The sequence below is a fragment of the Danio rerio genome, chromosome 19 (assembly GCF_052040795.2).
Source record: "Danio rerio strain M-AB ecotype USA chromosome 19, GRCz13ab, whole genome shotgun sequence".
NCBI classification, from domain to species: Eukaryota; Metazoa; Chordata; class Actinopteri; order Cypriniformes; family Danionidae; genus Danio; species Danio rerio.
In genome coordinates, this window is record NC_141039.2 from 20,745,367 (window position 1) to 20,770,863 (window position 25,497).

Genomic DNA, 25,497 nt, shown 5'->3' on the forward strand with positions numbered 1-25,497 from the left:
TTTTTACGGTCTATGGTTCCGTCACCAAGTACATTTCTGATAGCCTGTTATCTAAACTAATATATAAAACCTATGAGGTTTAAAACGTATTATATTACTTATAAGATATTTAATATTGTTTTGTTTTAAATAACATTTCTTAAGATTTTCAAACGTAACACTGCATTTTCGCGGATTTAATAGTTTGGTAACAGGGACTAAAATCCTAAACGGACGTGTAGTTTTTATGTACTACAGACGGCATGGCGGAGGCGCTGATCGGTGGAGCTGTTCATATAAACACATCCGCTGATTCTGTGACCGGTGCGATGGCCTGTATAACGTTACACGATGAGGTAATCATCTTTTTTTTTTACATGAAACATCAGCTTTGGCTGTGATCATATTCCACATTTTTGACGTTACACCAGTAAATGCTAACAGCCCCAGAGCTGGATATAATAGAGATGTGTAGTTTGTTATTAAATATCATATAGTTTTAATGTAGTTCGTACAAAGGTTGGTTTAGTAATCGCGATTGCAATGGAGCTATGCAGGTTATTGCTTTATTCAAAATCTGAATATCCCACAAATTTTTGTGTGGCACCATAAGATCACGTGACCAATGTCTGCATTGAAAAAAAACTCACACATGATATTAAGGTACGAATTCAGAAAACACCGATTCTGAGAAGTCATCATGACACAATATGAAAGTATGATTTATCATTTGATGACGTCAATGGTAAAAACATACATATTTTACAAACGAACTTTTTAATGCAAATCATGATTTATAAAAAATAATTAAAAAACGCAGTTGCCCGTTTTTGCAAATGAACATACAATTGATTTGTTGATGATTTTTTTTTGTTATTGTTTTGTACTCTTATTTACCTGTAGGCTACGATGTACCTATCATGTAAATATGATTTTGATCACCAGTACAAATATTTTTGCAGTGCCATGGCACTCAGTGTTAAATATAACAGTTTAATATTACCAACAAAGCTCTTATACTGATATGTATGTTGCTTATGCAGCTGTGTTTCTTGCAGGATTTGGTAACACATTATATACATACTATATATATATATATATATATATATATATATATATATATATATATATATATATATATATATATATATAGTAACGGAATATATATATATATATGTATATATATATATGTGTGTGTGTGTGTGTGTGTGTGTGTGTGTGTGTGTGTGTGTGAATGTGATTGAACCTCAAGTTCTCAACAGTTTTTAAAATGAAGTATCTGAAAGCAGGAGAAAAAGACTATGTACTTGGCAAGCTTTATGAGAACTACAATTCCGTGAATATTTGTAAATAGAAAAACTAAAAGGTTATAGTGCATCTGGAAATTATTCCCTGCTTCACTTTTTCATTATGTTATGTTACAGCCTTATTGTAAAATGGATTATATTCATCATTTAAGACAATGTGAATGATTTATTTATTTTTTTTGCAATAAATAAAGTACACAAGTACAATAATTACTTAAGGCATTTGCTTAATACTTTGTTTAAGTATCTCTGGCCCCAATCAAAGCCCTAAATTTAGCTGAGTCTGATGTTTCACACCCAAAAAAAAATTCTGTTTTTTTGTTTGTTTCTAGTCCAAATATCAATGCATGTGAAACAAACCTTTAAGGAATATTTACTGCACCTTATTGAATTTAGAGTCCACAAGGAAATAAGGCAGTCTGATTAGGTTTTAAGAAATTTCTCTTAAAGAATTTGACTGATGCACTGCATAAAACATGAATGAATGTTTCGAAGGCCACTTAGAAATATGAGATATTGCAAATAAAAGGAAAGATCCCGATGCTCAAATTGGCTTGCCTCATATTTGCCTTTATTTTCTTTTAAATCTCAGAGTACTGGTCTTCCTAAATACCTGCTTACTGAAATTAAATATTAGATAAAGTACTAAACTACACTTAAATACTTTGTCATTCAGGTAAAGTTTTTTCTATTACTGTTTTAATTGGCATGATCAGCTGTTTAGTGATGATTGTTTTTGTGATGTTGATAGAAGTCAAACTTTGATGTGATTCCTCCACTAAATTTTGGTGATCTGGACATCACTACAGATGAATTAATTCTGGATGAGGTTGATAGTAAGTGTGTATTTTTCTAAACTAAATATAGTACTTTTTTTACCGTTTTAATAGTAAGTTCCTTGTAAATCCTAATTTGCCCTTTTTCAGTTCACATTCAAGCTAATCTGGAGGATGATCTGGTGAAAGAGGCGCTGAAGACGGTGAGATGCAAGTTTTTCTACATATCTGCATTATTATCATTATGAATGAAATATTATCTTGTGTGTTTCTGTGTCTCAGGGTGTGGATTTGAGGCAGTACTCTAGGCAGGTGGAGACTGAGCTGCAGCAAATCGAACAAGCATCAATCAAAGACTGTATCCATATGGCTGTCTTAAATGGCTTCATGTTCAGGTCATGTTTCACTCTTATATAAATGTGACAATGTTTTTCTTATCTGTTTGATAAATGGTCATGTATCGATAAACATTAAGCATGCATTTTTTTTTTATTCAATAATTAAGGCTTATTTAAAAAGTTGTCATGGAAACTTTTAGAGAACCCTTAACCATTGTTATAATGCAGATATCAAAGAGAGTCAGAATATTGCCTCTTTACACAACCAGATCACAGCTTGTGACTCCATACTCGAGGTGAGTGTACTAAGAAAGCAATAGTACTATATGCTGTTGTGGTTTGGTGAACTGTGACATGCAGTTCTGAATTGTGGAAATATATTTAACCAGTTGAAAAATTGAATATAAAACATTGGTGAATTTCATTAAAGTATAAAATAAGAGATGCACCCTTTGGCTGATCTTGGTCCCCCGTGGGGATCTGGGGTAGAATAGGTCCTTAGCACCCCGTTGCTGGTCGTATGAGACAACAAATGAGACCAGTTGTTGGCTGTGAGTGGAAGAGATCCTGGTGCTTGAGGATCACTGTGGCTCCTACTTCATTTAGACGAGAGGTTGGAAAGGCCAATACCAATCAGCTTGTCAGAACTTGCCCTGGAACTATTTTGGGATTACTATCAACCATACAATTTTCATTCCTTCCAGAAGGCGCTGGCATAAGTTCAATTGAAAAGTATAGACCTTGTGTTTATATGCTCAAGTATACCATTTTTGTATCCTTTATACACATACAGTGGACTTGTGTGGCTCTGTACATCCCTTTATTGGACTCCGAGGTGGGTGAGGAGCAGAAAAATATTAACAATTTTTTTTCTAAACATGACGATAAAACAAAACGTATACTGGATCAAAATTTGGGGGCTGAACTGATTTTATTTTCTCATCTGAAAATAAAAACCATCAAAGATTTATTTTATTGAAATTTCTGAAATTTTGGTGAAATGTGCTAGGAAAGCACACTCAGGAAATTTATTACAAGCAACAACTTTGGCTGGAATTACTATGAAAGCTTACCCTCATCCTTCTTTGAACAAAACTAACAATGTAATCTGCACCAGAGAACTGCAAGAAAAGGACAAAACTAAAATCGCTTTAGAATTGAAAAAACTAGGTGTGATCAATGTTAAAAGAAAGATTGTCAAACAGGATGGACAGATGATTAAAACAGGAACATACATTCTGAATTTTCTGAATTTTTCACAACCACCAAGAAAATTTAATTTGGATATCCAAGTGTCACTGTGGACATATTTATACCAAATCCACTGAGATGTTTTAAGTGTCGGAAAATTGGTTATGGATCTGCAGGATGCGAGGATAAGACTATTTGCCAAAATTGTGGAGAGGATGAGCATGAAATGAACTGCACAAAACCTTCTAAATCTTTCTCTTTAAGCCAGATGGGGCAATTCTTTGATGAAGCTGCATGATCTCCAAGGCGGTTTTTACAGAAAATTAAACATACAAGGAAGGAGAGCTATCTTTAAGCTTGTAAAATAGTTGAAGGACTCCCTGCCTTTACTTCTAGTAAGCCCAATTCTGCCATTTTTCACACCAAAGACACAAACAACTAGTTGTCAGACATCTCCTTGGTTATCCAAAGACAAAGCTCAAGCCATAAGCTCAAATACAAAAAGCACAGCAACTTAACAATCAAATCAGAATAAAAGTAACCTAAAAAAATGACACTTGAAAAGATGTTTGAAATGACTATGCCTAGTCGTTTCTTACCTAAGTGTCTTTTCCACTAGAGGATAAAAAAATCATTAAATACATTGGAATTGTTGGGCACTTACCCCAACTAACAAAGACAAACTTTGCAGAATTTCAGCACTGTTGTTTTTAACCTACTTGATGATTGTAATCCGGAGACACACTTTTCTCCAAATGATGCCGTGACTTTTAAAGGTTTTAAAATATGAAGTATATGTGGACTAAATTTACAACGACTTTCTGGGGATCAGTTATCTTGCTGAAAGTGATATAATTCTCAGTCAAATTGCACTGGATACTCATTACTAGCAATAGCAGTTCAACTAACTCTTTATAGAGCTATTACATTATGCTCTATCTATATTCTCCCTTATGATGCTGTGATGCCTCAAGAACTGCATTAACTTTTTTTCACAATTACCAATTGCATATATGCTAATGGGTTGATTTTTAACAGCCAGAATCTTTTATCAGGTGAAGACCGATGTGATGTCAAAGAAAGAAGAACGGAAGTTTTTATAGAAAATGGTCATTTATGTCTACTGAATGATGAAACATAAATATCTTCAACCAGGCCATAGAACCTATACTGCAATTGATTTGACAATATGCAGTGCTGATCTTTTCCTTTATTGTTCTTGGAGGGTCTGGGATGACCTGTGTGGGAGTGACCACTTTCCAATTGTCCTCACATTTTCACAAATGGGTGTACAACTTAGACCTTCAAGGTGGCAACTCAAGAAAGTACACTGGTTTACTTTTCAAACTATGTGTTTCTTTCAGCAACCCAACAAAATCAGACAACCATAGAATCCTTCACTCCGCAGTTGATTGCTATAGAAGATGAAATGATTTCAAAGACGTCAACAAAACCACAACGAAAGACCAATCCATGTTTTACTGAGCAATGTAAACCCATTGAAGCACGGAAAAAGGCTGAACGTGTTTTTAATAAACATCCATCAACTACAAATTTCATTTGTTTCAAAATTTGAAGAGCCTAAGCCTGCAGAATTTGGAAAGTTGGAAACAATTAGTATCAAGTTTAACATGCTAAACTACCCTGAAGAGGAGCTGGAACATGATTTGCAAAATGAAGGGAATGGAAAATAGATCTTTTATTCAACATATTATAAAACAAGGGATACTTCAGAAAAAAACAAATGGATGTAGCATATACACTAGCTGAAACCTTTGAAAAGAACTCATTAATAAAAAACTGCTCTCCTGAATTTCAACTAATTTGAGCAAAGCAGGAATGTAAAGAACTGAATTTTTGTTTTGATAACAAGAATGTATATAACCAACCTTTTAAGATGGAAGAATTAATGAACCTTTTAAAATCCACATAATACAGCTATTGCTCCAGGTAAAATTTATCATCAAAAGAAGGCTTTCCATCTTCATCTCAAACGTCTCTCGAGAGAAAGAAACCTCAGAGTCCATGTGGTAAACTCTCCATCAAATATACAGAAACAAGAACTCAAAGTTCCTCAAGAAAGCATACTCTGTTACACTTTTCAGTATCAAGATAAATATCATTGTAGAAGTCATTGGATCAAACATGTTCTGCAACCTTTATATGTATGATCTTTGTGGTTGTTGAAGAGGGAAGAATATGAGCACAATTGGAAGGCAACTACAAATATGCATTCACAAAATTATCCAGGGGTCTGTTGAAAACGGTTTTAAGTTCTCTAGAACAAAAACTGTTTTTAGATGTTTTTGCATCCAGCGATCTCTTTATCGTGATCTAGAACTTTTTACGGAGATCCGATCAAAGCTGTTAAAGATATATTGCTGTTAAATCAAGTTTTTAGATCTTCTTGACAACAAAATTACTTGTATCCCTCATTTGAAGTTGTTAAAAACAAGTGCCTGAAAGGTATGAATATAATCAAAGTGTTGGCAAAAACTAAATGGGGAACAGATTTTACTGTACTTTTTGGACTATGGGAGTATAATTTATGATTCTGCCAGGAACTCGTATAAATAGATCCTTAATACAGTACACCATGAAGGATTACGGCTTGCTCTTATTCTGCAGTTTTTAACCCACAGTTTGTGCAGTTGTATTAGAGTAAGCCAAAAACCATCAGACCATTTCAATTCAAACACACTTCCCTGACTCATTGGAAATTAAAGAAAGCATCTAAAGAGAGGAACAACTCATCCCAATGTATATAGACAACAACATCTGTATATTAGAAGCCAATATTCTCAACACTCAACAATATCTACAGACGATTCAAAGGTGGAAATTGGCATAGCAGCAGCAATGGTGATTGGACAACATTATTGGATCAGTCTGCATACAAGAATGTTCAATATTCACAGCTGAAGCCCGCACTTTACTTTTAGCTTTGGAATATATGGAAAATGTCCAACAAAAAAACTCTTATCAGTTTACTGACTCCAAATTATGCTTCTATGCTATGGAATTGTAAAAAAAAATTATCATCTTTTAATTGATAGTATTTTAACCAAAGTTCATTCACCATCTACAAAATCAGTTTTATCACAGATTTAAGACATTTTGAGACTAGATTTGATCAAGTGATTTTACCAGATGTTGTATTTGAAATAAACTATCCTGCTTTTAATGATTACAGAAGGCTTTTTTATGAAATGAACTTTCTTAAGGATATTTTTAACAAAGTAACATCAGTACATTAAAAAAATGTATGTATTTACACATAACAAAATCCTATTTAATTTATGCATTCATTTGTTTGTTGTTTTTAATTGTATATTTATTATTGAAATGTTCTTGCCATGAAAATAGCCTTGGTTGATGACTTGGTTGCTTCTTTACTTAAGTTAATAGCACGGTTGAGCCTGGTTAGTACCTGGATGGGAGAGCACACAGGAAAAACTAGGTTGCTTTTGGAAGTTGTGTTAGGGGTGCTCACCCTTTGGTCTGTGTGGATCCAATGCCCCACAGTTGCTCCGCATCTGTCACCAAAACAGTTTGTGATGTATCAAGAGCCAAAGTATCCAGGGTTATGTCAGCATACCACCAAGAATGATAACCCCCAGCAGTAACTGTGAACGAGGAAGCTGTCTGAAAGGGATGCCAAGGTGCTAACGCAAATTGTATCAAAAAACATAAAACCACAGCTGCCCAACTCATTGCAGAAATAAATGTGCACCTCAACTCTCCTGTTTCCACCAAAACTGTTCGTCAGGAGCTCCACAGGGTCAATAGACATGGCCAGGCTGTTATAAGTAAACCTTTGGTCACATGTGCCAATCCTAAGCGTAAATTTCAATGGTGCCAGCAGTGTAAATCTTGAGAGTTATGGTGTGGACAAGCCCCCAAAAACCGTACCACCCAGACTGTTGTATGCCTAGAATGAAGCATGAGTGTGGATTGGTAATGGTTTGGGCTACAATTTTATAGCATTACCTAGGCTAACTGCTTGTGCTAGATGGGCGAAAAGACTACCAAAGACTACTGAACCGTTCTGGAGAAAGGTTCAAACATTGTATTTTGAAGGCAGCCCCGTGTATGAGGATGATAATACTCCAGTATACACAGCAAGACTGGTGACAGAGTGGTTTGATAGACATGAAAGTGAAGTTGAATTTCACCCATGGCCTGCACAGTCACCTGATCGAAATATTACTTATTTAGAGACAAATGTCTCTAAATCCCTCTGGCCACTGTGCAGAAATTGTATCTAATTCCTGAGAGGAATTATTGCTGTATTGGCTACAAAAGGAGGCCTTGCATTATGCTATAACCAGGTGTTTCAGTTTCATTGCCCAACCGTGTGTGTGTGTGTGTGTGTGCGTGCGTGCGTGCGTGCGTGCGTGTGTGTGAGTGTGTGTGTGTGTGTGAAGTTACTGGTGAAATTATATGGACAGAGAATCAAGGAATCTTTGTAATGGCATGCATATGAGAAGCTACAATTTAACATTGCCTGCATTACAGTTCGTGTTTAGCATTGGTGCTGCTTGACATTGAACTGCTAAAGTGCTAATTCTTTTTTGTGTCTAGCGTATGGAGGGCATGCTGAGCAGTTTCCAGAGTGACCTGTCTTCCATCAGCAGTGAAATTCAGACATTGCAGCAACAGTCAGTCAGCATGAATATGAGACTCAAGAACCGCCAGGCTGTCCGCAGTCAGCTCAGCCAGCTGGTGGATGAACTAGTCGTCCCTAGCACTATGATCTCGTAAGAAAACATATTTAGCATGTAATTATTGGGACATGCTTTACCTTTTGAAATTACTGAATGAAGAACTGTGTGTGTTGCAGTGTGATTCTTGACAGTCCTGTAACGGAACAGGAATTTTTAGAGCAACTTCATGAGCTTAATAACAAAATCAACTTTGCTAAAGAGCTCAGCTTCAGAGAGACCCTTGCTTGCTCAGATATACAGGACATTGTAGATCGCCTCAAAATCAAAGTGAGAGCAAATCCAAATTTCATTGATAAAGTATTTTGATCATCCTCATAAAGTAAATCTGTGCTTCTCAACTGGTTTGGCCATGTGACCCATATTTTTCTATGTTCATTAAGATGTGACCTACATTTTCTCTCTCTCTCTCTCTCTCTCTCTCTCTCTCTCTCTCTCTCTCTCTCTCTCTCTCTCTATCTCTCTTTTATATTCTAGCAAATGTAATTTACAAAAAATGATTAGCAAACAAATACTCCATTTTAGTTAACATGCATATCAACTGAAAGATTCGCTGGCCCAAACTACAATTGTTAATAAATATAACAAAACTAATAAATAAATTGAAAAACACATAACATATTACATTTATAAAACCAACCTAAACTATAAAAGGTATGGAAATGCTCAGCATTGGTTAGTACAGGATAACAGCTGGCATCCCAGAAATATTAGTTTTTCTGAGTTGAGAGATATTTTATATCATAACAAGTAATAAAAATAACATTAGAACTTTGACACTGCTTTTCAACATTTTTTCAGCAACCGCAGACAGTGAACTGTGAGAATGTTTTTTTCAAGCACTTGGGCCTTTCTTACAGAAGCATGAACAGCTTCACACATCTTCAAAAATCAAAAAGTGCATTACCAAATCACTCCATGACCTACTCAAAATGGATTTGTGACCCATTTTAAGTCACAAAAAACCAATTGAGAAACACTTTAATAGGAATACAAGAATACAAAATTTAGGTTTGTGTTGCAGTTTTTTAATTTTTAATTTTGATCACAGGCTGTCACAAAGATCCGGGAGTTCATCCTACAGAAAATTTACTCTTTTAGAAAGCCAATGACCAACTACCAGATCCCCCAGAACACATTACTCAAGTACAGGTACAAAACACACTCCTTTAAACTAAACCAAACAAAGACTTTGGTTACATCAGAACAAGCAACAGGGGTTATTAGTAAAATTTGTCCTGGTGAATAGCAATTATTAACTCTATTAAATTAAATTCTTAAATAATTAATTTATAGATATTTTATCAATACAATATGTTACACCCCCCTAAATATGTCTGTTTCTGATCATTTATAGGTTTTTCTACCAGTTCCTGTTAGCCAATGAGAGAACAGTTGCAAAAGAGATCCGGGACGAGTATGTGGATACCATGAGCAAAATCTACTTAAGTTACTTCAAGTCATATAGTGGCAGACTGCTGAAAGTCCAGGTGAAATTGGTTTAAGATAGCAAAAGGTTTTCAAAATCTAAAAAAATTGTAAATTTGAAGAAAAAAATGTCCATGGAAGTCATTTTGTACAGGTTTAAATCCCAGGACAATATCTGAATGCATAAATTATGTATTCAGAATTGTAACGGAGACACTTACCAAGTAACTAAGACACTTACAAAGTATCAACTCAGATCTTCATAAAATGAATAGAAACATATTTAGCATTAAATAATTAATTCTAATAATTAATAGTCAATTCTCTGCTAAAAACTATTTGCCTTGAAAGTGTCATGAATTTAAACACAAGGAGGCTACTGTGTGTATAAAATATGATATTGTGTAGTCTTATAATGTGCATGTATGATGAAGCTAATGTAATATGCAAGATTATAATATCAAGTGGCTGTACAATTTAAATAACTTCACTTATTAATGCATACATAAAACACGTGCATATACATCTAAAAATTACTCACACACCTGAGCTCGCTATTTCCTGGAGTTTGTAATTGTCACAATCAGCTGTTCCTGCACAGTTGAAAACATTGCTTTTGCTTTTATGTCAATGGTTTGAGCTATGCTGAAAAGATGTGTGCAAGATTTGTTTTACCACAACATTTTACCATAGAACCCATATCTGGTAAAGAGTGAGGATGAAATATGACATCTGCAGATCAGCATCAGCACAAATGTGGTTTGAGGTGATATGATCTATATATGATAGTTATTTTTTTCCCATCATATATAGACTCACCCCTATGGCTTGGCCTCTAACAAACATTCTCTGTCAACTCAAGGTATTTGAATAGAGAATTGACATGGCAAATGATGTAATAAGTTAATATTATTTGCTTCTTGCAAGAGAGAGCTGGTGCAATGAAGTTTAAGATGTATCATTGTTAATAGTAAAATAAATTCAAATAAATTTACAATATAGGAATAAGTTTGACAAGGGAGCTGAATTGAAACATCTGACAATGTAAATTGAAGTATAATAAAGTATTTCTAAACCTCAGCTCGTTAGCTGAAGGGACACTTCTACAGGCACTTACCATCCCACACTCTTAAATCGATGCACTTACATACTCTACATCTTAAAATTAATACAAATATAAAAGTAAAGGCATGCTCAAGGCTCAATGATGTTGTTGTTTTTGTTGTTGTTGTTGTTTTTTCAATTAGTCCTGTTTGTTCCTTCTTTCTCTCTATTCGTCAGTATGAAGATGTTGCAGACAAAGATGATCTGATGGGAGTGGAAGATACAGCCAAAAAAGATATCCTTAACTGATTGCTGCCTATTTAGACATAAATGGCAATAGTGACATACATACACCAAACCTATTGCACCACTGTTTTGGTATCTTTTAACCAATGTCTTATCACAATCACATAGAATTAGCATGCCAAGTAAATTTCAAGTCTTTTTCTATATTCTATTACAACGTGGTTGATTTCTTTAACTGCTCGGCAGGTTTTTTCTCTAAGCCTTCTCTCAAAAGTAGAAACACCATTTTTACTCTCGGCCAAAGGGGGGCAATATTGAGCCCCGCAGAGCTGGAGGGGCCCATACTAATCCCACATGCTGCTCAAAGAGGAGACTCCAGAGTAAGTGATCTATTGCTGTACAAATCTTCCAGTTGCTGCCATGGAAAAGATGCATTTCATACTTTTAATTTCATGCTATTCTTTCTTAGTCAAAGATAGAAACCTGGTAGAAGATAAAACAAGATAAAAACATGCAACAGTTTTTTTTAAAGACCTAGTGGAATTCACCACAGTATAAAAGTTGCCAGCATCAAGATAGTTGAAAGCATATACCCAAATTAATTTGCAATGCAATAGGCTTGACAGCAAATGTAATTCTGTTCCCATCTTTCCAAGCTGTTTTACAATACGTGTACCTAAAAGTAGCATTTTAAAGCCAAAATAGGGTTTATATAAATGTTCATTTAGTAAATCTGTCTGTTTGTGGCTCATAACAGTATTTTGTCTCACTCATTTCTCTTTGTCTCTGTCAGTACCCCTATGAAACTCTCTTCCGCAGTCAGCACTATGCTTTGCTGGATAATGGCTGTCGAGAATTCCTGTTCTTGTCTGATTTTTTCATGGTGGCAGGGAATTCAGCACTGGACTTGTTCAACAGCATTATGGGAAAAACACTCAGCATTTTTTTGGTACATTTATTCTCTTACTACAATCTGTGTATTTAAAGGAATGTCACATTACTGAGTATTTGTTTTCTTTTTTTTTCTTTTTTTTAGCATTCTCTAATTTTATTAATAATAGTTTTTTTTCTACCTGTAGAAGAATCTGTCTACATACTTGTCAGACTGTTACGATAGTATTGCAGTATTTCTCTGCATTCACATCATTCTGCGCTTCAGAGCCATCGTAGCCAAGAGGAATATCCCTGCACTTGACAAGTCAGTCCCTGTCAGTACAAACACATTCTTATACCCCTTATTGGTAGTTTTTTTTTTTTTGATCAAAAATACACCATCAACAATTACTAAAAAAACTTAAAAGAATTGTTTTGCTCTCGAATGTGCTTCTGGCTTGTTACTTTTCAAATATTAACTTTGTTTGAGTTTTTGAATTTGTGCAGAAAAATGTGTGGTGGATTGTTTACTTATAGATTACAGGCTTTGCATATTACATTTTTTTATAACAATACCTGCTGTTCCAATAGTTTTATGACAGTTTGTGTTTGGTGTAAGTTTTTGAATTGCTTTTGTTTTTGTGTGTGTGATGTGCAGGTACTTAGAGGCTGTGCTAGAATTGTTGTGGCCGAGATTTGAGCTGATTTTGGAGATGAACATCCAGAGTATTCGAAACACTGACCCTCAAAAACTGGGTGTACTGGATACCAGACCACACTACGTATGAAGCCTCACACACAAACACATGCTGAAATTTCACATTCATTTTACACAACATTTTGTGAGTTGGATGCCCCCTAAAATTAAGGTGTTTCTGGTTGTGAAATTATTAGTCATTTTTGGCAAACAGGTGAGATATCTGAGAACACCAGACAAAAAAAGGACTGCAATATGAAATACAGGGCTATATTCACTACATAATATGCAACCAATTATAAAAAGGTATGGATTTGTGCCTAATGTTAGCCTCTTTGACCCATAACAATGTACAGTACCTATAACTGTGAGTAGTGTTGGGGAAAGTTACTTTTGAAAGTAATGCTTTACAGTATTGTGTTACTCCCCAAAACACTTTTGTACTTTTTATTTTAATAGTGAAGCAAAATGAGCATTGAGACAATCCCCTTTTATGCATCTTCCTTGAGTTCAGAAAAATAAGAATACTTCGAGTGCACAAAAGTGAGGCTTTGCCATCTTGGTTTTTGTTTGTTTCTGCAGGGTGAAAATTCTCTAATTAAAGGTGCAGTAGGTTGTTTTGCCAAAATGCTAACCCATTATTATCTTTGGGTGGCAGAGGAGGGACCTGAAATCGCGAGCAAGCGCACTGCAACATGACAGCAGACACTTGTTCATGTCATTCTCCAGTTAGAAATGTAGTTAGTGGTTGGCAGGAATTACACTTTTTACTAAGCCACACTTACATGCTATTTCAGGGAATTGTCTGCCCGACAATATTCAATTGGATAAACATTTTATTTATTTACCCAGAATATAAAAATATATAAACACATTTAGATTTATTACTTTAATCATTACTATTGGACTGTGAAGAGACTTTCAACCAGCACAACAAAAAATGTTTTTGGAAGACAATCACCTACTGCACCTTTAAGTGCGGGATTCAACTTTAATTTTATTTCAGCTATATATTTTATAAAAGCAAATTAATTAAACTAAAAAGTAACTCAAATAATATTACTTAATTTTTTTAAGTAATGTGTTACTTTACTTGTTACTTAGAAAAATAATATTGTTACATAACTTAATTATAATGCGTTAATTATAATGTGTTACCCCCAACACTGACTGTCAGGATGTTTGTGTGCTTTTTTATACAGTTTCTATTTTAATTTGCAGTTTAAATTGACATGCAAAGTAAAAGTATTAATGGCAGATTTCCTTACAAGCAAATATTAATCCGACACCAAACATAAAAGCAGACACTATAACATCATCACCAGTGACTAAATCTCCAAAAGAAAGATCATCAGGGAATTGTAGCTCTGACAGGTACATGAAATTACTGAAAAACTGCTGCGAGTTAAGTATATTGAAGTATCGCAAGTGCTGAGTTTGCGATCATATCTCTGTTTTGTTCTGTTGTGATCCAAAATTCATAGCTTAAAACAAATGGAAATATGACTGGATTGTGCTGCTTTTACGTCCTCCCACACATCTTGATCCATGCTTGGCATTTCTCCCCTTGGGTTTTAAGTTTTGAAAAGGGAGTAAAAAATCTACCACCTCATTCAAACTTTTAGGATACCGGTTATGCTAAACACACGGCCCTCCCACGCCTAGCTACGGTTGCTAAGCCATGATTATGGTGTGTGATAGTTTTTGATTGTAGCTTAAGGTCAGTAACAACAACAAATCAACAAATTATCAGTGATTATTACTGCTTTTAAATTTTACTAGATTTATTTATTTATGTTGTAACCTCAAATTATAACCCATCCCCCCCCCCCCTCCCCCCGTTCTCTGATGCATATTTATTTTGCTATTTAATTTTTTTTAAAAATTTGGTTACTTTATTTTTGTTGTGATTTTTTTTCTGATTAGGTGTGTTGTCACATCAGATCATTATCTAATTTTTGCTCCTTCTTATGTATCTTCCTTCGTCATACCAATCACTAGCATGTCCTTAATCCGCACATTTCCTGTTGTCTTTCCCTTCACCTCCTGCCTGGTGGATCCATTCTCAACTATGTTTTTGTTCTAACCAGGCTAGGCTGCATTTTTTCCCCAAAAATACATTAACAGTAATAAAAATGTTTCTTCCAAAATATTTACATTTTTCTTGCAAATATATTATGAAGTTCTGTAAAAAATCTGAATTTTTATCAGCTATTACTCCAGCCGGGTACATAATCTTTAAGTAATTCAAATAAGCTGATTGGCCCCCTCAAGAAAAACTTTCTATTATTTAACGCTGAAAACAGTTTTATCACTTTTCAGCAAATATACATTAAATTGAAATTTTGTAATGAAATTACAAATGTTCTGTTTGTCAAAGAATCCTAATAAAACATCTAAAATTATAAATCATAATTAATGCAATCCACTAATCCACTGTTTAAGTGAGACCATAATGTTAATTATTTGCTGCCCTGTTACAAAACTAAAGTTAAACAAGAGAAGCCTACTGTAATAGAGATATTGCGATTTGGTCTGAGGACTGTAAAGAGAGACTGAAAGGCGTTATGATGATACAGATTGGGACATCTTTTTTGATAATTGTGCAAATGTGAATGAGATAACAGAAACAATAACATCTTATGTTATTTTTCTGTGAGAATAATGTTGTACAACTAAAACTGTTAAAATATACCCTAATAACTAGGTTTGGGTCTTGCATGAAATTACAAATGTATAAGTAAGAAAAGGGCTGCTTTTGCACAAGGTAATATGACGCTTACTGAAGAGGAAAAAAATGAACTCATATTGATTATTTTAAAAATCCAGAGCACAATATAGAGAATGGAGAAACACTTTGTCACTGGTGATGCTCGTAAAGCATGGAGCAGTCTAAATAGTATGATAGGCAGAGAGACACTGAAGCAACACTGCTTATATAGAATATCTGTCATCCAGAAATTAATCAAATATTTTTTTTTATAGTAGATTTGATAAAAGCACACATGCAGGTAGATTTGACGGAGTGGTTAGCCATGTTAAGATTATTATTTCTCTTACAGAAGTGGAGATATAACTTGTTGTCATTCACATGTTATTAAGCACCTGACCTGAATGGTCTCAAAGGACAGGCAATAGCAGGGTGCATTTACCAATAGAAAGAGGTTTTCACATTAGATTATTAATAGATTATTTCCGGTCTTGCTTGATGCACATACAGTCAACACATACCACAGTTTACTGAGGTAAAAACTAAAGTATACTAAAGCCTTTATCCCTATAGTTAAACTATAGTCATTTACATAGAGTTGAAATTACCTTTAAATATAACATAATACACTTTACTGTAGCATGGTTCAAAAAGGCCATAGTATTTACCAGAAAAAAATTTATTTTTATTTTATTTCATGTAGGTAAGAATCACATCACACCAGAGACTGGAATATGGCTGGAATGGCTGCTTTGCATAACAAGAAAACATAACAATTAAATTAATAAAAATAGTTTAAAACTGTTATATTAACTAATTCATTTTGAAAATATTATTGTTTCTACTCTTATGACTGATAAAATGAATGCAGCTTTGATCAGTGGAAGGGATCGATTTCAAAGTGATTTGCACAATGTGTTCTGTTCATAAAGAAATGAATGCATGTGTCATGGTGTATAAATTGCATGTAATTTTGTTTTATCTTTTTAGATCACACGTCGGTATGCTGAATTCTCCTCTGCTATTGTTAGCATAAATCAAACATTTCCTAATGAGAGGACCAACACACTTCTTGGGCAGTTGCAGGTGAGCAAAAAAGCAATGCTCTGCCCTTAAAAGGTAAAGTAGCGCATGTTGAAAACTGTTTAATATGGATCTAATTTTCAGATTGAGGTGGAGAACTTTGTGCTGAAAATGGCGGCTGAGTTTCCCTCTAGACGAGACCAGCTAATTTTCCTGATAAACAACTATGACATGATGCTCAGCGTGCTTATGGTAATGTTTCTTACAAATCACGCCACACCATTTATTAAACGTTCTGTAGTTCTGTAGGTTATAATACTATGTTTATGTATGTGTTTATGAAGGAGAGAGCAGCTGATGACAGTAAAGAGGTTGAGAGCTTTCAGCAGCTTTTGCTGGCGAGAACACAGGTACATCATGGGGTACTGAGTATCAGCTCATATTGGACCTGTCTTGTGGAACTGAAATGTGTAATGTGCATAACAATTGTGTATTGGTGTGTTATAGGAATTTATAGAGGAGATTCTTTCTCCTCCATTTGGAGGTATGATTGCGTTTGTGAAGGAGAGTGAGGCACTAATGGAGAAAGGGCAGCTTGACAAACTCAAAAATGATGAAGGTCAGAGCTGTTTTCATTAAGATTTCAATTTCATGTCATTCCAAACCATTAAGGCTTCTGTTCATCTAGGGCTGGGCGATAATTCGATATCGATAATTATCACAATATAAAATTTTTCGATATGACAATATTGACAGTTTGATAATTGCTCGATAATATTTACGCACTATGCGTAACATTGCGCAAGCATTTTGCAGCCTGCCCTTCCGGATGCTGCACGCCGTACAAGTTTACAGCCATACATTGTTAGTTGTACTTAAAGGAGTAAGAAAAAAGGGTAAAAAAGGTCAGAGTCACAAATATTATTGACAAGAAATGTCACTAGACCTCAGTCTTGAGCTACTTAGCTTATTGCTATCGACACAAAACAGCAACGTGCACTGCAAACTGCCCAAGACAACTCGTGTCATCACACGCAGGCAACACCACAAGCCTGTTTCATCATTTAAAACAAGACCACCCTTATAAAGATGCTAAGAAATTACAGACCTAAACAAGTGCTGGAAAACCAGGGCAACTACCCAACAGAGTCTCATGTCATCATTTTCGAAAGCCGTCCTTTATGAGAAAAAAACCCAGAAAAGAGACGAAAGATATGACAGACAACACAATCTCAATCACATCTCAATGAACACTTGAAGCTTGCTCTGGCTGCATTAAGGATATTCACACTACAACAGTTACACTAATAAAAATAACATAATAAAGTAGCAAATTCAAACTAAGGCCATGCGCAGAGCGCAAAATGCAGGGCGCAAACGCTTCCAGGGCGTGTCAGAACGCATTTGTGCTAATTTAAGGACGGGAAAATCCGCTTTGTACCATGGCGCATGGTCTAAAAGGGTTGAGTTTATTTTCTTAATGAGTTATAGGTGTTTTTTGAGAATAAACCAATTAGAGCCTTATCTCCCATTACCATTAAGAGCCAGCTGCGTCGCGCCATAAGCACATTTTGACAAAGTAAGTTCAATTTTGCTTTTGCTCTCATGGATAGGGAAACCTTTACGCACAGACATCAATTAGCCTATAAATAATTAATTTCGTTTGTTAAGCGCAAAGATTTGTTTAAAAACTATTTCTAAATTCAGTTCTAATTTCTAGCAAACTAATAAATGAACAATAATAACCAAGTGTGGTCAAAATTGAGTTTTTTCCAAATACACCTGCCATGCCCCATATGGTCTAAAATTTGACAGGTGGACAAATCTAAGCTTGTTTTTAATAAAACAAATATAAATATGGATATAATAAATAATACTGCTAATAATAATAACATTATACAAAAGCAAATTGAATGAACTGAAAAAGCCTCCCGAGATGAAGAAAGTAAGGCAGTGGTTTTTAAATCTTCATGTAAGCTAGAAATTAATATGTTTTGTAATATTTAAATCATTTACATTTACATGCAGACGCTTTTATTTATATCCTGTATATATCCTTATTATATATATATATATATATATATATATATATATATATATATATATATATATATATATATATATATATATATATACAGTATATATATATATATATATATATATATATATATATATCCTTAAGATGTTATATATTTTTCATATGTAAAGATATTTGCGTATTGCTCTGCATCTTGTTTGTAGTGTGTAAGCCAGGCGCACTTTGCGCCAGACAATAGACCGACTTTGTTCTGGTCTAAAGATCAGACTATTTACAGTTTCTCAAAATAGCAACGCGCCAAAACACGCCTGCTTTTTTAGACCAGAACGCCTATGGGCACACATTTGAGCGCAAATGCATTTGCTATTTAAACATCGTGGAGCAACACCTCAAAATGACCCTTGCGCCGAGCTAAAAGTAGCAAAAGAGTATTGCGCTGCGCCTTGCGCCACATTGCTCCGGGTGTATGTTAGGGCCCTAAGTATCAAACAAAAATTTGTTAAACTCCAAGGGGATGATAGTGAAGCCAAACAAAAGAAAAATTTAACAAAACAATTCTAATTTATGAATAACCCCTCTTACCTCGCTAAAAACTGATGAAAAGAAAAAAAGTCCTTCAGCGTAGTACGCCGCATTCTTCCTCATAAAATAAATATAAAGATGACATTCACCTCTTACCTGATGTCTTTAACAATACATTTTCTACGTGTTTGCAAAATGTAAGTCGGTCGACATCTTCCCTATCCACCTTACTCTGAGAAAAGTGTGAACTTGAGGAGATAGCATATAGCTCAATATTGTCGAGAAAGAGCCGAGCCAAAAAAAATAACATACAAAGCAATCTAAATAAATATGAACAAAACTCACAAAATTTCTCAGAGTGGGCAAAAGTAATGCAAAATAGTTTTACCCAAACGAAAGTTAAGCAAAAACAACGAAAAAACGCACTCTCCGCTTTTCATTTCCCCGCGCGGCCGCGCCATCTCCACCTGTGTCTCAGACTGCACCGTGTGTTGTAGGAATGATTCTCCTCGCAAGATGCTGCAGTCGTGGAATAAGCGACCTTGTTTCTCCCAAGACGATGGCAGATTTTTCTTTGACTCCTCTAACTGAAACTTTGAACAGTAGGCTATCTTGCACTTCCTCCATTATTATTGGGCATCTCATATCTTCCCATTCTGCAAAGCCCACTCTCTGCTTTTTCGCTGCTCCACTGCCATGTCCCACTATACACCTGCAACCGACCTGCAATTAGCTAATTATAATGTATTTTTTATTACCCGACCTGCGGTTTATCTGTAGCGCCCGCAGATATAACCGCTATTTACGCATTACTAACGGGAGGCAAAAATACAACCTTTACGGCTACAACCGTAACATTAGTTTCAGACAAAACTGCAATGCATTTTACTGCTGAATATGTCATGTAAAAACACTGTGCAAACACAGTATATGTATATTTTTCATTAATTTAAACAGAAACCTATGTATCTTAATGAAAACTTAATCAAAAATGAGCATCACTATGTCTGTATGTATGCACAGAGATCAAGCCTCTCATCTGAGAATGTGGACATTGTGCTGTTCTTGAAGAAGAACTTAAAACTTATTTAAATATTCCAAATGTCCTTAGACAGGACAAGCCTGTTTATCTTTCACTAGTCTACACTGCAGTTATTTATTTAACTTTAGTTTACTTAGTTAAGATGGCTGCACTAAAGATAATAGTTTTTTCTGATTGGTCTATATTGGAGGTATTTATTTAATTGTTGTTGTTTACTCGGGTATCCTAACTGTACTAAAATGTGAAAACTGAAAATTCTGTGACCATTAACTCACCTTTACTTCCAAACCGGGTTGTTCCAAACCGGTTTTATTTTTATTTTTTTTCTGATGTTAAACAATAATATCCAATAACTTGTAGGTAATGTCTTTGGTTGTTGAAAACTTGAACTGTAAATGCTGAATTAAGATTGTTCTTTTGTTTATTATTGTATTATTTATATTGTCAGACAGCTAAAACATTTAACTTAATGTGTTAAATCAGCTGCACAGAGCATTTGGCATACTGAAAATCTTGTAAAATTGATAGATATAAAGATTTTACGTTTATCGTGATAAATATCGACATCGACTGATACAAAAAAAATAATCGTGATAATTTTTTTTGCCATATTGCCCAGCTCTATGTTCATCTTTTAGTGTACTTTCACACTAGCTCTTGTGGTTGGTGCTCATCTGGGTTTATTTGACATCAGAGTTTGGTTCATTTGGCTAATGTGTATGGCGAGTGAATAGTGATACAAATCACCAAAGGACACTGTACTTCTAGCTGTGAAACCTTCACAGATGTGTGACACCCATGTCACCTCAAAATGTGATTAATGTGATTATTGAGATATAACACAATTTAACAATTTAATATAACACCCAACATAAATTATAAATGATAGTGTTGAACAGTAAATACTGGGATAATAGTTTCTAGTTTACATATAAACACTGGTGTTTACGGTAAGGATTAAATTATTAAATTAAACACTGTTTAAATGACAGTGCTTTTAACTTGACGTTCAAAAATAAAAGTTGTAGCACCAATTGCATTATTTCACCAGCAGGTAGATTCAGCCATCAAAATTTGCCACTAAATAATTCTTCAGAAATTATACACATAGTAATGAAACTTGACGTTTTATGAGTGAATTACTCGATCATACATTGAAAATGAGACAAAAAAATAAATACAATGTGTTGTTTAAATTATAATATTAGATTTTTACATTTAGCATTATTAGCAACTGTAGCAAAGATCATTTCTCACAGTATTGCATATTTTATGATTTATTTTTATTCAATGGATTATTTATTTATTTATATTTTTCTTAATAAAATTGCAGCTTCTATTTGTTCTATTTGTTAAAACCAAAAGTTTCTCGTAGTACTATTTCTGTAATATATATATGTGTGTGTGTGTGTGTGTGTGTGTGTGTGTGTGTGTGTGTGTGTGTGTGTGTGTGTGTGTGTGTGTGTGTGTGTGTGTGTGTGTGTGTGTGTGTGTGTGTGTGTGTGTGTGTGTGTGTGTGTGTGTGTGTGTGTGTGTGTGTGTGTGTGTGTGTGTGTGTGTTATACGCTTTATCTTCCTGTGTCTATTTGTCAGCTCGTATTACTCAGTTGGTGCGGGGATTCTCCGGCACATGGAAGCAGTCTGTGGAGGCCCTGAGTCAGGATGTTATGCGCTCCTTCACCAACTTTAAAAACGGAACCAGCATAATTCAGGTACAACATAATGGCAACTTAAAGTTTTGGGACAATTTTTGTCCTAATGGTTTTCTTTATCTATTTACAATGTGCTGTAACAAATTTGAAATCATTATGGTTGTGTTCACTAGGGAGCGCTGACCCAGCTCATCCAGTACTATCATGGTTTCCATAAGGTCCTCTCCCAGCCAACATTCCGCAGTCTGGCAGTGCGCTCTGAGCTCATAAACCTTCATCATCTGATGGTGGAAGTCAAGAAACACAAACCAAACTTTTGAATGCAACACTAAAGGAAGAAAAACTTTACAAAAAATAAAATAAATAAACAGCTTTCAGAAAATCTATTGACATATTTAAAGGGATAGTTCAAACATTCATTCTTTTTTTTTTTTTTTGGCTTAGTCTCTTCTTCAGAGGTCACCACAGCAAAATAAACTACCAATTATTCCAGCATATGATTTACAGGGAAAGACCCATACACACGCATTCTAACACATTGTAAACTACGACCATTTTAGTTTATTCCATTTACCTCTACCGCATGTCTTTGGGCTGTGTGGGGTAACCGGAGTGTCCAGAAGATAATTACACGAACCCAGGGATAACATGAAAACAGAAATGCCTGCTGGCCCAGCTGGCGAACCAGCAACATTCTTGCTGTGAGACAACAATTTAATAATTAAGGAACATATATTTTAAAGCACACTGGAAACCAGTAAACATTGACTTTTAAAGTTAATTATATACTATGGAAGTCAATGGCTACCAGTTTTCAAAAAAAGAAACAGGTTTGGAACAAATTGAGGTAAAGTACATGAGAGGCAGTTGAAAGAATTTTTATTTTTGGGTGACCTTTTTCTTAAACAGAAGTGTGGGTTAATTTTTGTTTCCACTTGGAGTACTTTCTTTCTTTTTGATATTATTAAGAATCATTCAGTATCTTGTTTTAAGCTGATTATGGTATTTTTCATTAGGTGCATTTGATTAGTTTTTCTCCAATGCAATTTGGTTTCTAGCTGTTTAATTTGTAAATGTACTTGCAACTTCACTAAATATTTTATTTATTGTTTTTTTTATTTTAATTTGTGTATGATCTGCATATAATCACATATTTAACCAATCAGAAAGTAAACATTGACCTGTCTTTTGTTTTTCACTGAAAAGTTCTTTATGGATGCATTATTGTTGTATTTAATTTAAAATAATAAAAAAAATACATCTTTTGAAAAAAAAATGCAGCATATTACAGTTTTTCTCAGTCGCTTTGGTGCATTTCTCACTACACTTACATTTGCACAACAGTTAATGCATTTTTCAAAACAATTAGTGCAAACTGCGAAACCTAGCTGTCAAAATGAAAAGTCCTGACACCATTGTTTATGAACAAGATAGTCAAATGGCTTTTCATTAGTCAAATGTCATGTTTTCATTATGACAGTTTACTCTGTACATTTTTTCAATGCAAAAAAAGTTAGATTTTGGTGACACGTCATGAAAATGCTTAAGACAGCACTATATATACTATTAGCACAGCCATTTGAACACTACAGTAAAGTTAGACATCACTGCACTGAGTGAGGTATCTAAGTACAAGACACTGAATATGTATGTTTCACAATTTTACTGCATTTGCTCTTTGCAATCCTAATTTACTCACAGCATTGTGCAAAAGAATAAACACACCCTTATTTACAACAAACATAAACTCCCTTTAGGTAGAGCTGTTCACAACTGTGAACAATATTGCAGTACATATTGGAACTGAGCCTACAACATACACAGGTCTGTAAATCATTCATCAAATTGTTAAATTTTAATGACATTTTCAGGAAAATAAAGATTTAAATTTGTTTTATAAAATTTGTTTGACAGATTTTGACAACTAGTTCACCATTTTTGTATGTAATGACTCAAGTAATGAAATGAGGACTATTAGTTTTATATGGAATGACTATTCAGCATTTACAAATTTAGTTCATTTTGACGGACATGACAGAAGCAAATGATAATGTTATAAATAGCAGAGAGTGGAATGAAAGCAATTGATGCTTGTCCAAAAGCATTCACAATTTGTTGAAAAGAATGAGAAACTGCTACTAGGATGTGCACAAATGACTAATTGTTTTGAGAAATGCATTAACTGTTGTGCAAATGTAAATAGTGTAGTGAGAAATGCACCAAAGCGACTGAGAAAAACTGTAAGCTGAAAGTTCTAATCATTTGTACTTAAAGGGGTAAATTAGTGCCTTGGTACCATAAAAATTCATGTTATCAAAGTGCACACCTAAAAAGTATAAAAGTCTACCTTTTAAAAAAACCTTGTTTTAAATATTTATTTTCAGAGTTTACTATCTCACCAGCATTCGAAAATGGATGTCTGGAAAGAGGTCTTTTATTAGCAACTGTATTATTATTACAGTTAAAACTGTATTAAATAATAATACAGTATTTTGCTAATAAAAACTGTATTTTATTAGCAACAATCCTAAATTTGTGCTGTATAGGATTTATATGACTGGTAGTATTTTGCATAAACAACATGGAAACATGGATTTTTCCTGCTACTGTATATATCAACAGCTCAGGCTTGTGGTGATGATTTAATAGTGTAAAGGATACTTTAGAACTCTTTCAAATACCACATGTATGTTGCTGGCCATTTAAATTCCTTTAAAAATAGAATACATCTCAAACTTATTCCCATGTCAATGATGGAATCACCATAATGCTGGGAAATTGTACTGACCAGTGAATTTTTCTATCAAAAATAGGGGTTTAATGCATCACAATTCTCATGGTTCATATCACATAATGGTTTTTGATTATAATAATAATCAAATAATAATTTTTTTGGATCAGCCAAAAAGGGGAGAAGACAAATATAATTTGCTTTCTGTTTATTACAAAAATAGTACTGCAAGAAACTTTTGGTTTTTCACAAACCTAAGCCATAATTTTGTTTAAAAAACAAAACAAAAAAAAAAAACGAATAAATAGCCAGCTTAAATAATTATAAAAAAGAAAAATATGCAATACAATGAAACGTGATCATCGCTACTATTACTGATTATGCTATATATAAAAATGTAACAGTATAATTTGTACAACAAATATTTATCTTTTCAGTTACATTCACAATAAATGAATGAGTAATTCACTCATAAAACCTTTCATTACTAGATGTATCATTTTTGAAGTGGCATATTTTTGAAGGCTGGTTCGCTAATGTTTTGCCCTCTGTAAACGTCCCCAGTGGCGGAGATCGCGGAGTGAGCTCATGAAAATATACTATGATAATTTATGTTAATTATTATAGTGTTTCTGAACTTTTTTTTTCAGTATTGGGTTATGTTTATAGTTTTTGTTATACCAGAGCAAATATAGAAGTTAAATAGGCTATTAGCCAGTTTGGTATTTATTGGGTAGCAATTATGAATGATTTTGATTGATGTAAAGCTTTATTAGAATTTAAAAAAAATATTTTTTACTAAAGAAGTCACTAAATATATTATTCCAAAAACCTGTGCTAAGAACTAATGAAGTGGATATCTTTGTTTGAAAGAATTGAAAAGAGTTAAATCTGAACTCAAATACCTAGGTATTGTATGTAAAGAACAAAAATGAGATCAAAGCTAGAGTTTGCATGTAGTACTACAAATTTTATGTAATTTTGCTCATATTAGTAATTAAATATTAATCGGATGATGTCAGTACGCTGCTGTGCCGGCAGCCAATCGTTGCATTGCTGATCCTGATTTCGAGGACTGATAGATCTGTCCTTCACAACACACTCAGCAATTTCAGATCAGTTTATCCACTTTTTTTTATATATATATATATATATATATTATTGGTCATTTTGCCT

The 25,497-nt window shown here is 34.2% G+C and overlaps 1 protein-coding gene across 2 annotated transcripts; it reads left to right on the forward strand.

Moving 5' to 3' along the window:
- The first annotated feature begins 217 nt into the window (after window positions 1-217).
- Window positions 218-22,776, forward strand: vps52 (VPS52 subunit of GARP complex). 2 transcript variants are annotated; one of them, XR_015516663.2, is made up of 20 exons: window positions 218-335; window positions 2,038-2,122; window positions 2,213-2,265; window positions 2,345-2,420; window positions 2,629-2,696; window positions 8,176-8,351; window positions 8,435-8,585; window positions 9,367-9,467; window positions 9,673-9,805; window positions 11,025-11,080; window positions 11,278-11,413; window positions 11,827-11,982; window positions 12,113-12,241; window positions 12,565-12,688; window positions 16,304-16,399; window positions 16,481-16,588; window positions 16,681-16,746; window positions 16,844-16,955; window positions 21,532-21,650; window positions 21,764-22,776. XR_015516663.2 is itself a non-coding variant. In XM_087295602.2 (20 exons), the coding sequence occupies exons 1-20, from the start codon at window positions 243-245 to the stop codon at window positions 21,908-21,910; spliced, it is 2,175 nt and encodes a 724-aa protein (XP_087151728.1). In that variant the 5' UTR covers window positions 218-242; the 3' UTR covers window positions 21,911-22,776. The 2 variants fall into 2 exon arrangements, 1 of the variants encoding a protein (XP_087151728.1); XM_087295602.2 differs by having other exon boundaries at window positions 12,113-12,231.
- Window positions 22,777-25,497: the final 2,721 nt, after the last annotated feature.

Coding starts and splice junctions, on each gene's coding strand:
- vps52 (XM_087295602.2), top strand. CDS start 243: ATGGCGGAGGCGCTGATCGGTGGAGCTGTTCATATAAACACATCCGCT. Junction 2,697..8,175: donor CTTGTGACTCCATACTCGAG/GTGAGTGTACTA, acceptor TTTTGTGTCTAG/CGTATGGAGGGCATGCTGAG. Junction 11,983..12,112: donor AAACACTCAGCATTTTTTTG/GTACATTTATTC, acceptor TTCTACCTGTAG/AAGAATCTGTCTACATACTT.